This window comes from Ovis aries, chromosome 25 (genome assembly GCF_016772045.2).
Source record: "Ovis aries strain OAR_USU_Benz2616 breed Rambouillet chromosome 25, ARS-UI_Ramb_v3.0, whole genome shotgun sequence".
Lineage (NCBI taxonomy): Eukaryota > Metazoa > Chordata > Mammalia > Artiodactyla > Bovidae > Ovis > Ovis aries.
Genome location: NC_056078.1, coordinates 997298 through 1012088, shown reverse-complemented (window position 1 = coordinate 1012088; position 14791 = coordinate 997298). Strand labels below are relative to the sequence as shown.

At 43.5% G+C, this 14791-nt stretch overlaps 1 protein-coding gene across 3 annotated transcripts in view; it reads left to right on the top strand.

The window, feature by feature from the left end:
- Positions 1-14791, top strand: part of NUP133 (nucleoporin 133) — a 56091-nt gene that overhangs the window by 15364 nt on the left and 25936 nt on the right. For all 3 annotated transcript variants that reach the window (XM_027962297.2, XM_060406812.1, XM_060406811.1), the window contains exons 9-15: positions 950-1097; positions 3040-3187; positions 3998-4155; positions 5596-5687; positions 10357-10520; positions 11628-11722; positions 14056-14280. In XM_027962297.2, coding sequence (XP_027818098.2) covers positions 950-1097; positions 3040-3187; positions 3998-4155; positions 5596-5687; positions 10357-10520; positions 11628-11722; positions 14056-14280 — 1030 coding nt within the window. The remainder of the gene's footprint in view (positions 1-949; positions 1098-3039; positions 3188-3997; positions 4156-5595; positions 5688-10356; positions 10521-11627; positions 11723-14055; positions 14281-14791) is intronic.

Here is a 14791-nt window from a genome sequence, read left to right as displayed (position 1 = left end):
CTACCAGGGGTAGCAGTAGAGCATCTGTAGACAGCACACAGACAAGTGGGCATGGCCGTCTTGCAGGACAGATTCATTTACAGAAACTCACCTGTGGTCAGTTTGACTCGAGAGCTGCACTTTGCTAATCCCTGTATTTGATGAATTTGTTGGTCTTTTTAAGTCAGATTTATTGAGTTATATTTTACATACAGTAAATATTTTGTACCCTTTTTAGTGTATAGTTTGGTGAGTTTTGACGAGTGGATAGTCAGTTAACTACAACCACAATCAAGATACAGAACAATTCTATCACTCCAAAAATTACTTTGTACCCCTTTGTCAGGGGCTTTCTGGGTGGCTCAGTGGTTAAAAAAAAAAAAAAAAAAACCTGCCTGCCAGTGCAGGAGGTGCAGGAGACACGAGTTTGATCCCTGAGTTGGGAAGGTCCCCTAGAGGAGGAAATGGCAACCCACTGCAGTATTCTTGCCTGGAAAATCCCGTGAACAGAGGAACCTGATGGGCTATAGTCTGAGTATGCGTGCGCACACTCCTTTTTCAACCCCTTCCTTCACTTCCAGCTCCTGGCAGCCGTTGATGTCTTTTCTGTCCCTATGGTGTAGATGGCATCATACAGTGTAAAGCCTTGGACTCTGGTTTCTTTCACTTAGCATGATGAATTTGATATTCATTCACTGTTTCCTTCCTTTTTACTGCTGAGTAGCTTTACCAGGATTTGTTTATTCAGCAGTTAGAGGATATTGAGTTGTTTCCATTTCTAGCAATTATGAGTAAAGTCACTATAAACATTTGTACACAGGTTTTTGTGTGAAGATAAGTTTTTATTTCTCTTAGGTAAATATCTAGGACTGGGCTTGCTAGGTCATATGGTAAATGCATGCTTATCTCTTTAAGAAATTGCCAAACTGTTTTCCAAAGAGACAGTATATCTTTCTTTTTCATTGATTAGCGATGGGCTCCTAATTTTGGCAGCAGCATGGCACCTGGCAGACAGCCCCTGCCTTGTCTATTACTCTCTGATAACAGTAGAAGATAATGGCTACCAAATGTCAGATTCAGTGACTGTGGAAGTCACTCAGTATAACCCACCTTTTCAGGTAAGATTTCTGTTAACAAGCTAAATGACCAAGTGACAGTAACTTGCTGAGTTTTTTCTCCCTGACCGTTGCAAGGTCAGATTCTTTGAGATATTCACCTGTAAGGCTTAGAAATACGTTTAATTTTTTTAAAAATCTCTTTATTGGGGGACTTTCCTGGTGGTCCAGTGGCTAAGACTCTGTGCTCGCAATGCAGGGGGCCCAGCTTCAATCCCTGGTCAGGGAACTAGATCCCTCATCCCGCAACTAAGAGTTTGCATGCTGTAATAAAAGATCCCACACGCCCCAACTAAAACCTGGTGCAGTCACATGTAAATACATTTTTTAAAGTAAAATCCCTTTGTTTATTTATTGTCATTAGCCACGCCGTGCAGCTTGCAGGGTTTTAATCCCCTGACCGTAGATTGAACTCGGGCCCTCAGCAGCTAAAGCAGAGTCCTAGTCCACACTGGACCACCAGGGAATTCCCAGAAACACATTTTAAGTAGCTAGTGTTTAGGCACTGCATTCTGTTTGCCATCTCATACTCACCCTCTGTTCAGCCTCAGCTAAAGAGAAGTGAGAGTGGGAGCCCTGGGGTGAGCGGTGTGCTCCTCCTGCAGCTCTGTGAAGGGAGCTTCATTTCTGTGTTACTGAGTAGAAAGAAAATATTGACGATGAACTGGAGAGTGAAAAATAGGAAGAAACTTGATGGGAATTGGACTGTGGTTTTGAGTGATATATATTACAGAAAAATCCTCTTTTTGCTCAAATAGGATTATATTTGTAGGTAACTGTATTATATATTTATTAAAATTCATGTGAATAGTTAAAAGGCAAGAGTTGTGGACGTGAGGGAATGGGGTGGACGTGAGGGAATGGGGCGGGCGGGGAGGGGGAGTAATGAATGGAAAGAATAGCGTTAAGCATAGACATTACCATATGTAAAATCAGGTAGTCAGTGGGAATTTGCTGTATGACACCGAGGACGCAAATGCTCTGAGACAGCCTAGAGGGCTGGGATTGGCTGAGAGGTGGGAGGGAGGTTCAGGAGGGAGGGGGCATATGTACACCTGTGGCTGATTCATGTTGCTGTATGGCAGAATCCAATACAATATCATAAAGTGTTTATCCTCCAATTAAAGATAAGTAAATTTTTTAAAAAGACAAGCTGTCTAATTATAAGTTTCTTGATGGCAATTTAACATTGTTTAATAACTGCTGCTATTTAGGAGAGGCCCACACAAGTAGTATCTAATTCTATTGAACTTATTCTTAATACAGTTTGCATAACTGACTACTGTAAGGAAATCTTAATTTGATCTTTTATTTCAAACAGAAATAAACCTTAATGTGTTCTGATTATACAAGAAAAATACATTCAGTGTTAAAATTTTTCACAGACAATGCGAAAGGGATAAAGAAGACAATTTGAGAATTAAAAAATTATGGGATTCCACTTTTATGTTTTAAAATTCTTTTAATAAACAAAGTATCCTTTTGAGCTTTTGCTAATTTTATGACTTACTAAGCCTTATTTTTATTTGTCTAATTTCATATATGAACAAATTAACTCAGTTTTCTTATGCTTGATATCTGGACAGTGAAGAAAGAAACAGTATTTATCAGGGGTTGTTTTAAAAGTATATCTAAATTCTAAAATAATGAACTAATTTTATTTTCTTTCTCGCGTTTGTTAATAGGCTTTTTAGTTGAAATCTTACCACCATGGAAATATTTTCAAACTTTGCTAGTTATTTGCAACTCAGCAAATGATTTCTCTGATTGATGTTTATAAACTTATTTCTGTCATGTTTTGTAAATCATCTCAGGTAATTTTAACAAGGATAATCAGTGAATTATTTTGTCATTTTTATGAGATAGTGTACAAAAGTGTGAATTATGAAGTCATACAAAAGTATTTTTGTTTCAATTCTTATTAAATATAATCTTTAATTTTTAGTCTGAAGACTTGACTGTATGTCGGCTGATGGTCCCAAACTTTTCAAGCCAGACTGCCTGTCTGTACACTGACAGTGCTGTCTACATGTGCTCCACAGGGACTGGGAAGCTTTCTCTTCCTCAGGAGAAAATTGTTTTTAATGCACAAGGTGGGTAATCGGTTTTGGAAAGCAGGATCAGGAACTCATTGGTCATTCTGAGAAGTTTTTGTTCTCTTTGCAGAAGCTTGGCTTCAAGTGTGCCACCTGTGATAACTCAGTGCCATTCCTACACTTGCCGAGAAACCGGGAGGGTGGGAGAGCCCAGTTTACTATAGACAGAAGATAGTAACATTTTCCCCAGAAGAGGCCAAGAAAGAAAGAACTGACGCTCAGAGAAGTAATTGTTTGTTCCTGGTCAGTAAGAATGACTTATTCTGAGTTGATATTCTTTAAACAAGTTTGTTCAGACCCCTGGGTGAGAAGAGTCCCAGGCACTGGACTCATGCAAGGGGGCTGTGGTGGGGGCGGGGGTGGTGGTGTTGGGAGAAGCCAACCAGGATTAGGAAAAACAAGCAGATAGTATTTATCTGAAGGGGCAAAGGGCAAAATCCAGGTGAGCATGGTCCCAGCCCCAGAGCCTTGACTGGTTGGGTGAGATGCTTAGACCTTTTCCTTGCCCTCCCGTTGGCTTACTCAGTAAGTCAGAGTAGGATTGACGAGCTGTTGCTCTGCGTCTTGCAGAAGGGACGATTTTCTTGTTTGGTTCACTGTACTCACTGCTTTTGCACACCACCATGGAGGACTCAGCCTGCCTCTGCAGATAGCGAGGAGCCTTGACTTGATGCAGGGCTACAACTGGGTTCAGAGTAGGAGTAACACAGTAAAGGGCTGTCAGCAGGATCGTCTGCTTAGGGAAGTAGATTTAGGAGGGTATTGTTTGGTAATATGTATTTGATTGCGTATTTTTCTTTCTCTTAGGAGACAGTATTTTAGGAGCTGGTTCCTGCGGAGGTATACCTATCCTTTTCTCTAGAAACAGTGGATTGGTGTCTATTACTTCAAGGGAAAATGTGTCCATATTAGCAGAAGATCTTGAAGATTCCCTAGCATCTTCAGTTGCTGGACCAGGCAATGAGGTAACATGGTTTCATAATTTGTTTTTTTTTTAATATAATTGATTTTGTTGCAGTTGTGTAGTTGCTAAGTCATGTCAGACTCTTTGCGACCCTATGAACTGTAACCTTCCAGGCTCCTCTGTTCATGGGATTTCCTAGGCAAGAATACAGGAGTGGGTTACCATTTCCTTCTCCAGAGAATCTTCTCCACCCAGGGATCAAACCCACATCTCCCACATTGCAGGCAGATTCTTTGCCACTGAGCTACCAAGGAAACCTGTTACAAAGGATTTAAACATTTTTATTGGACTATTTCCCACAAATGTTTGAAAATCATACAGTTTTAAAAGTTATGATGAAGATGTTCTTTTATCTCTCTCATTTCCTTTGTCCTCTTATTCAGAAGCGACTACTTTTAAGTCTCTTAGGTGTTTTTATTTTTTTGGTGTTTTCCTCCATATTTCTAAGTAATATGTGTATATTGCTGTCTCTCATTCATTATTTTTCATCATCTGTAGACCTCCTGTTATTGAAGACGAGGCCTTGGGGTAACTTACACTGAAGTATATTTGCTTACTTTTGTCTGATACTGGGTTTAATCTCCCATCATGTTCCAGCAGCTCTGTAGATGTGTTTCTCTCTAGCTTTGCCCAGTCACGTGTAGAAACCCTGTGCCTGCTGTCTGCTCCTTGTCCTCGGGCTCTGTCACCACACCACTCGAGTTTGCCTGGTCTCCTCCCCACTCTTTCCTCTGCTTTCCATCTTTGTGTGGCTGGAACCACAGATGTGTGGGGGGTTGAGTCTCTTTTTCTTCTTGGTATTCCGGGATGATTTTTGAGGGGAAAGTGGGGTAAAAACTGTCATTTTTTTCGCTGTCATCTCGAAGCTCATAATCTATGAGATTTTTATCGTTCTTTTAAGTATTAACACTTTTGAGTAATTTCTGTTTGAATATGTAAAGTATATAGACTTTTTGTGTAATTCAAAATGAAAATGATTTAGTAACAGTTTTAACAGAAAGTAACTTTTTAAAAAACTTTCATTCTTTTGTAATCATGTAGTTTTCACAATCCTGCTATATGTTCTGAAGCTATCTTAATAGTATTCCTTTTCTTTTAAATTTCTCTGAAGTTTTTCTTTATGCTTGAAATCAACCATTATGATTAGAAATATACTCTGTGATGTAAGGGTAAGCCTATCCAAAGGTTGTGTTGTGATGAAATCCCCAGATAATTTTACTCACAATATAATTCCTGAATTATATGTACATTTTCTATAGGACTTTAATTAATCATTTGATGTTCCCATAAATGTCTTAAGTATATAAGTCACTGATATAGAGAGCATGGCAAACAGCTTGTATGTCTGTGTTGTTTTCTTCATAGCTTGGTCTAATTTTTTGGCAGTAACTAAGAATATTCTTATACCTTCAACTCTAAACTATAGTTTATTATTTTACAGAGTGTGGTTTTTGATACTTCTACCAAGAATGACACTATCGCCCAGGAAGACAAAACCAAATTGCTCAAAGCTGCTTTTCTGCAATTCTGCAGGTATAACAAGTTTTTAAAATTACGGCTCTTTTGATGTCCAAGGACACTTTACTGACATTTGCTACTTATCTGTTGACTAGTGGGAGTGAGTTGAAGAAATGATGCCATCACGGAGGTGTTTTTCTGAGCTTAGGACTTTAGCAAGCTCTTGTTCTGATTTTGGCAGCTGGGGGAGGGTTCCAGCCAGGCTGGGGAGAGCATGCTGTGACACAGCCCATGCCCTTGTTGCCACACTGTAGCACTAGAAATGGCAGTTGTAGAGGTAGCGTGTGAGCGTCTTTTATGTAGGATGTGAAGGCAGTGAGATTCCATACGTAGGTCATCCTAGCTGTTGTAAAGTGTTGGCCTGGCGGTCGAGTTTTGTACTGTTGCAGTCACCACAGAACTCTCTGGCTTACTTAATACAGCTCCTGGTCCTGAGTTCAGCTGTTCGGGGTTACGCTGGGGGTGGCAGTTTTCCTGGTCCTGCCTGAGCTCGTGCGTGGTCTGAGGTCAGTAGCCAGCTGTCTGGCTGCACTTGCCCGCGTTGGGCCCTGGCTGGTCGGCTCCGTCTGCCTCACATGGTGTCTCTTCATCTAGCAGGCTGCCCTGGCCTCTCTCAAGCCCCAGGGTTCCGGGAGCAGGAGAGAGCAAGCGTTGCTACATGAGCGCTCCTCAAGTCTCTATCTGGTCATGGTTACTAATATCCCAGGGGCCCTGGTGAGGTCCGGGGGAGGATGCTCACAAGAGGGTGTGCACAGGGTGGAGCAGACAGCTGCACTCGCTCCGTCACACTTGCTGACTGGGTACAGTCATCTCTGCTTGTCCCCCACACACATTCTGCATAGTATGTGTCTGGTACCTTCCTTAAATGTTGTGCATTCCATTTATGTTGGAATTAACACTCAGGAAAATTGTGATCCAGCCTTTGCTCTGCCCCTAGTTAGCTGTGTGAGACTGGACAGCCGCTTACTGTTTCTGGAGCTCTGGTTCAGCAGATGTTTGTTTTTAAGAGACACTCATACTGTACCGCCTCCATTCCCCTCACCCTCAGCTCATGGTCCTGTAACTCCACTCCTCGTGGTCTGGTGCACGGAGGCGCCCTCTCAGCTTGAAAGGGGAGGTGCGCTCATGTCTGGAAAGTTCTGGGCCGTTGTAGTGACGGTCTGCTAAGCTTAGTTTCTTGTCCAGAGGAGGGCACCATCAGGTCAGGTTTTGGTTTCTGTTTTTATATAATATTCTTTTAATCTTGTTTCATTGCATAGTGTTCAGTCTGACTGCCAAGATTTGGATTAATACTATGATTTTATCTTGTATAATTTTGTCCTTTGTACAGCTCGGACAGTCTTGTCTCATCTCAACGTTTATATGGTCACAGAGTCACTGTACTAGTTTCCTGTGCCTGCTGTGATAAGCGCCACAAACTGGGTGGCTTAGCGCAGTAGAAACGCATTCTGCCACAGGTCTGGAGGCCTGGTGCCCAAGGTGGAGGTGCGAGCAGGGCCAGCCCCCTCTGAGACTCTGGGCCAGGGCCACTGCTGCCCCTCGCTGGCTCCTGTGGCTGCGCCCACTGGCTCCCTGGGCCACGTCTGCACCCCCCGGTCGTCTCCACTGTCACCCGTGGCTGTCTTCCCTGAGCACCTGTCCTCGCACATCCTGGTAGTGACACCAGTCGTTGGATTTAGGGCCCACCCCAGTCCAGGATAACCTCATCATAGCTCAGCTGATCATATCTTCGGAAACCTCATATCCCAGTAAGGTTACATGCTGAGTTTCTGAGTGTACTTGGCTTTGGGGGAAACACCATTCAGCCCAGCATAGTCATTTCTAAATGTTTTACTGGAGAAGATGATTAAGTACGAAAGGGGTCCCTGACCTTAAGTGCTGATAAGTATAGTAACCTTAGGACTGGTGTTATTGGGCTTCTAACACAACTGTGCCTTCTACTTATACTGTTTAGCATGAAGTACCATGAGGTTAACAAGTAATCATTTCTGGGATGGTATCAGCCAATAGTCTTTAAAAAATTAAGACTTTTCACAAATGGAATTATACCTTTAAAGCAGTATTTCTCAGTCTTCTCACTGCTGACCTTTGAGGCCAGATAATTTTTGCTGTGGGGCTGTCCTGTGAATTGTAGAGCTTTTAGCAGCGTCTCTGGCCTCTTCCCTTTTGATGCTGGTAGCATCCTTTCTCCCCCAGCCTGTGACAACCGGGATTATTTCCATGGGGCCCAAATTGGTGGGTAGTTTAAATATTGTTTAGTTTTTTGTAAAGGTAACATTACTATTTTTTAGTATGGTTTCTTTGAAATTAATTTTCTTTTGATTTTCATTTTGCTGAACTCAGTATAAATATAAAATCTTGTTTGTGAGAATTTTAAGAAACTTCATCTTTCGAGTAAATTAGTTCATTATTATTATTTTTTTTTCATCGCAGCACTGTTTATTTATTTATTTATTTATTTTAGTTTTTATTTTTTAAATTTTAAAATCTTTAATTCTTACATGCATTCCCAAACATGAACCCCCCTCCCACCTCCCTCCCCATAACATCTTTCTGTCATTAGACATAGACTGGCGATTCAATTCACATGATAGTATACATGTTGGAATGTCATTCTCCCAAATCATCCCACCTCTCCTCTCCTCTGAGTCCAAAAGTCCGTTATACACATCTGTGTCTCTTTCCTTGTCTTGCATACAGGGTCGTCATTGCCATCTTCCTAAATTCCATATATATGTGTTAGTATACTGTATTGGTGTTTTTCTGGCTTACTTCACTCTGTATAATCGGCTCCAGTTTCATCCATCTCATCAGAACTGATTCAAATGAATTCTTTTAACGGCTGAGTAATACTCCATTGTGTATATGTACCACAGCTTTCTTATCCATTCATCTGCTGATGGACATCTAGGTTGTTTCCATGTCCCCGCTATTATAAACAGTGGGATTGCTGGGTCATAAGGTAGTTCTATTTGCAATTTTTTAAGGAATCTCCACACTGTTCTCCATAGTGGCTGTACTAGTTTGCATTCCCACCAACAAAATTAGTTCATTATTGAGCGCTCTTGCCGTAGTATACTTTGTATTCCCATAACCTCTAGCACAACTAGGTTTCCAGCTTCAACCTTGCCTTTAACACTTTTTGGCAGTTCCTCTGTGTGTCTCTGATCAGCTCTGTCTCCTGTACTGCCCAGAGACCATTTCAACCCTTTCTTCACGTCCTCTGTCCCCATTTCTCCTCTACCCTTCCACCCCCGCGCCCCCCAGCAGTTGATTCAGCCTCCTGTTCCACAGAGATAACAGAAGCCATGAGGCCAGCTCCCTGTACTCACCACGCAGAGGCTTACCTGCATCCCAGCTCCTCTTTCTCCTTACCTCCCCGGAGAGCAGGAAGAAGAGTTCTTCCCGAGACCCATCTCTGTCTGTTCCGAGTGCCACTGGGTCCTGCTTCCCTTGAGACTGCACTTTCTTAGTTACCCTGTCCTATATCTCTGACATGCCACTCTTAACAAAGAGCAGTCTTTGTGTCCCCTTTGAGCTAGAATCTCTTTTGTTTGTTCCTGTTTATAGCTAAACTGCCTGAAAAGTGGTCTCCAGTTGTTACTGTCTTCCAGATTTTCCTCTCTCTACTCTCTGCACAATGTTTTCTCCTTCCCAGGCTTCACTTGCTGAAGAAATACAAATCTGCCTTGCCCTGGGCCAGTACGTATAATGACGAATGTCCAAAAGCACTTGTGTGTTCCACAGGCAGCTGATTGTAACACATCTGAAACTGTGCTTGTCTTCTCCAAATATTATTCTTTCTTTCCTAGCCTATGTTCCAGCCACATTCAGTTGTTTGGACTCGTCTTTACATATCAGATCCAACCAATGGCCAGAATTTCCCTGGTGTATCTCTTTCTCTTGTATCTCTTTATCTACTTGTCTCCTCCTCTGCTGCAGCTACTGCTAGTGGAAACTCTATCCTCTCTTGCCTGGATAAATTTCTGCAGGAACTTCCTCACTGTATTTTTATCCCTCAGGTCTGATCTCCCATCTCCATAGCATAGGTAGAATGATCTTTTAAAACGAGAGCAAATCGCGTTTCCTTCTAGGCTCACACTCTGTCGCGTGTTTTCTGAGCCCTTCTGCACGCTGTCCTTCAGTTGCTGGTGTTGCTGAGAGGTCTGCCCTGGACCCTTCTTCCCTCCCTCCTCTCTGGGTGATCGCCATTCCCCAGGCCTTCCCTTCTCTTGACGTGGGTGTGCCGGGTCCTGTCTCTGCCACTGTGTCTCCCTCCTGCTGTCTCCCCAGCCTTCTTGCACCTTCTCCTCCAGGAAGGCTCCCTCCCCGCCGGTGGTTCGTGTTTCTCCTCCGCGTGCCCCGTGGCCCTCTGTTAGTTGCCGAGTGTGTGTGTGCCACCGCCTGTTTGTCTTATTCCTCCTGCCGCTGTAGACTTCGTGAAGTCTTGGGACGGTGTTCTGATGTTTTGTTTATTGTTCTGTCTCCAGAGCCTGCATATCGTAAATGTTCAGCATATATTTGTTGAATTAAGGAATGGATAATTGTTGTCTCCCTTTTAAATAAATGTTATTAAAAGTGATAAACTTTGGGCTAACATATGGGATTTTAACTTCACAATTAACTTTCATGGTGAATTTAGTACTTTGAGTTGTAATACTTTTGTTTTCTAATTTTATTTCAGAAAAGATTTAGGTCATGCTCAAATGATAGTTGATGAGCTGTTTTCCTCTCACTCTGATTTGGACTCCGATTGTGAGCTAGACAAAGCTGTCACCCAAATCAGCGTGGACCTGCTGGACGACTACCCAGCTTCTGACCCGCGCTGGGCTGAGTCTGTGCCTGAGGGTAAGAGCATCTGAAGTGTGATGTTGCAGGGAGGTCTGTTTCGAGAAGAATATTCTGGTTCTTTTGTTCAGGCATTTCTTGGTGCATATTTTTTTTTTAATTTTCTGAAACTATTTAGTATTAATTCAGTATTTTGTAAAAGTTTGTAACTTTCCTTATAGCAGATTTTTAAAAGGGCTCAGTGCAGGTAGTTCCCTGGTGGTCTAGTGGTTAGGATTCAAGAGTGTTCACTGCCATGGCCTCATTCAGTCCCTGGTCAGGGAACTGAGATCCTGCCAGCCATGCAGCACACCCAGAGTAAGGAACAGCAACAACAGAAACCCTGCCTCATCTATTTTACGCACGCTCGCACACACGCACACACACACGCGCACACACACACGCACACACACACACAAGGCTCAGAACAGATCTGCCTGGTAGAACAGAAATGGAGGAAACATTGGAGCAAATCCTACATGTTGTCTGAAGTAGATTAATTAGCTCTACTTAGCTTTGTCAGCATTTTATTTCTAAAAGGAAATTGGTGGCATAGGTAAACATTTGACACTTACCGGCCCCAAATTAAATGATAATTTTAGCATAACTCCTGAATTTGGCCAATAGAAATTATATGTTTTTCTAACAGCAGCAGTGATCAAACCTTGGCCTGTAGAAGTGGGCACATGTTCTGCCCTGGGTCTTCTCCAGATTGTTCCTCTTACCCTCCAGGCAGCATTGGGCTACCTGGTGGTTCCCAAGGACCATGGAACGGTCTCAAGAATCCCTTCTCTCCCTAATTTCCTACCTAGTAAGTAGCCATAGGCTCCTTGGAGACTTGGGAAGGAAACAGCAGTGCTCACCTTCTTTGACTGTTTTGAACTCTCAGGCTTAGAGTAATACAAAGTGATGAAGCTAATAGTAATATATTTGTGTTTTGAATAACTGTGATATGAATTTTATCAAAGCCCCAAAGGTTTCCTATAAATTTTAAACCTCTTGGGTAATGTAATTAGTAATTGCATTGAAAGGTCAGTTCTCTCCTTTTGTATAGATCTTTCTCAACTCTTAGTAGCAGTAGTTGTCAAGCCAGCGTGTCATGTGTTTGTCTTGTTGTTGCTTCACCAGAAGCACCTGGGTTCAGCAACACATCCTTGATTATTCTCCACCAGCTAGAAGACAAGATGAAAGCCCACTCTTTCCTTATGGACTTCATCCACCAAGTAAGCACCCCGTGGCTGTGAGCCCCGACTGGCTGGACTCCAGACTCTGCTGTGCCTTCTGTGGCTCTCCCATGACAGCAGGAGACCCTCGCTTGCTGATTCTGGGGTGTTTCACTGGGTGGGATGTGACTGCTGTTGTCCGTTTTCTTTGCTGACTTACGTAAACAATTCCAGGGCTGGTAGGGACCTGTTACCGCAAGAATCAAAGCTGCATTGAAAATAAGATGAAAAGGAGAAAAATAGTATACCTCAGCAAAAATGTTATTTTAACTTTGTTGTTACATTTTATGACACCCTGCTTTTCATTCAGATGTACTGTGTACTTTTATGTAAAGTTTAGGTTTTCCTGAGGTGATTTTGTATCATTAGTGAAGAATCTGAAGGTGATAACAGGTTTTTCTAATATATAGATGTTTAATTTAGCGGTGCCATTGGCATCAAGTACTCATTTAAAGTATTCCTCTTTTTTTAAGGGAGAGGGAAATTCCCATTTATATTGTGCCCAAAATTAGACAATGTTTTTGTTGCTAGACAGAGTTGTTACATAAAATCACCTATCCTTGCCTTGTTGATCAATTGTGTCTCCCAGGCATAATCCAGAAAAGTTAGATTATTCCCATTTTTCTGTGTTTTTCTCCCACATTAGAAATGCCTCTGTTAAAAAAACTGCAGTCAGCTCCGTAACAGAGCACTCTGTAGCGGCGGGCTGGCCTGAGTCTGGCCCAGCGTGGCAGCCTCAGTCCCCAGCAACTGCTGAGTAATCGGAATTGCTGCTGCAGCTGAGGAACTGAAGGGTGTTTTTTTAATTGACTAACATTTCAGTCACTACTTTGTTGGATAATGGCTACCTTATTGGACAGTGTAGTTCTAGAAGATTCCAGAAATGTCTTGGTTGTTTCTAATCCTGCATACCGCTTCACTTTTAATGCACGGTTTGGCTCCTCTGTACTCTTATTATCGTGACAAGACAACTTTATTTATTCATTGAGTTCTTCCTTTTCTTAGTATTTTAGGTGGGCTACAGATCAATGGGGAAAAAACACATTTTCTCCTGATGTAATTGTCAAGTGTATCAGTTAACTATTAATACATAACAAATACCCCAGGATGTACTAAGTTGAAACAACTCAGTGGGTTTGACACGTAGTCCTGCTGACTTCCCATGGGCCCCCTCGTTGAACCACGTTTGGGGTTGACTGAGCTGGCACGTCCCCAGATGTCTTACCTGACTGGCAGGCGGTGCTATTCAATCTGCTGGGGCCTCTTGGTTCCCTCCTACCGAGTCTCATCCTCCTCTAGGCTGGACTGGCCTCCTATGCCAGTGCTCTCCTCCGGGGAGCATTCTGAGGAGGTGAACTTAAGGCTGTAGGCTTCAGGCATCACATATTGTCATTTCCACCAAAGTGTCATTGGTCAAAATAAGTCACAAGGCTAGGCCAGATCAAAGGGATTGAGAAATTGATTCTGCTTCCAGATGGGAGAAGTGGCAAGGTCACATTGCCAGAGGGTGGGCTTGTTGGCATGGGAGGAGTCCGTGGCCCTAACATGCCACACTAAGGGAACGCTTAGTTCTTGGAGGGCAGGAGCGGTCGAGCTGGAGCTGGTGCGGCATCTCTTGTCACAGTCTCCCTGGGCTCAGAGCCTCGTGGAGTCGCACAGCTGCTGGCAGCGGTGTCTGTTGCAAAGGAATGTCTGTCCAGATCTAAAAACCCCACTCTGCCTACGCCGTTACATTTCCTTTAATATTTAGAGCTTATTTCATGGAAAGATTTGCATTAATAATCAGGGAAAATGTACAACTACATACTTGTATCTACGGAAATAGTTTTAAATATAAACTCTCCTTCTGGAGGCAGAAATAGGCATCAAGTAAAGAGGCAGCTGATGCAGAGGGTTAGAGACCCCATCCTCTCCCTGGCTTTAGGGTTCTGGAACAGGAAGACTGCTGAGTTTCTAGTTCCAAAAGTCTGGAGTTGAGAGGAGTTGATTAATGTAGGTAGAAAAGAACAATTTTACAATTCTTTGATAACCATAAGCAATGATTTGAGGAGTAAGGTAGGCAGAGACAACAGTAGTTGACAGAATCTCTGGGGCCACTGTAGTCTTAGAAAAGAAACACCTGTACTTTCTTACAGGTGTAAATTGCCCTGGCTGGGTGCATGCGTGCGTGCGTGCGTGTGTAACAGCCCCAAAGACAGACAGCGGGAGATCTTTCTGGGGGAGACTGGGGCCGGCCTCTCTGTGCCCACTGTGCTTCTGGTGGAATTACGACCGCATCCTCCTGTGTTTTACTTTGAATGCTCTCTAAGAACACATGTTGATTTTTCCACAAGGTCGGCCTCTTTAGACGTCTCAGCACTTTTCCAGTGAGAGGGATGCCAATGGCCACACGGCTCCTGCTCTGTGAGCATGCCGAGAAGCTGGCTGCTGCCATCATCCTCAAGAACCACCACTCGAGGCTTCCTGACCTCATGAACACAGTGATCCTGATGGCTTTGAACAAGAGGGACTGTGACGTCCCATCCAACCTGACGCCCGCAGATGTCTTCTTCAGAGAGGTGAGATGAGCCCCCTCTTCCCCTTAGTACGACTCTGGAGCACTGCCATTTACTGAATGGACCCCCAGCAAGGAGAGGTTTGAGGACAGAAGATCTTGTTTTGAATTGAACTCCATGTTTTCTGGTTAAATTATCGCTCAGAAGCATCACTCACTGATCACTTTCCCTGTAAATGAGAGCTTGGGAAGTTGACGACAAAGTCCTCTCTGTCATGTCTGATGTTTTCTCTGTGCTTCCCCACACCCCTCTTGACTCTGCCCTGGAGGGCATCTCCACAGCGGGCTCCCCTGCCCCTGCGTTGCTCTTGGCTTTGATGGCGCGGCAGTGCCGTCGGCTCAGAGCTTGGAGCACCGTCCCCACCTTCCTTCCCTGCTGCTTCTGCCTGTTTGCTGCGCCTGCTGTTGGACCAGCCTCCTCTTCGGCTGCCCTCTGTGTGTGTCCAGCAACTGCTCCATCCCGGTGCCCCTTCAGGCCTGGAGCGAGTCGTGGCTCCCGCCTCTTGTAGCCCGAG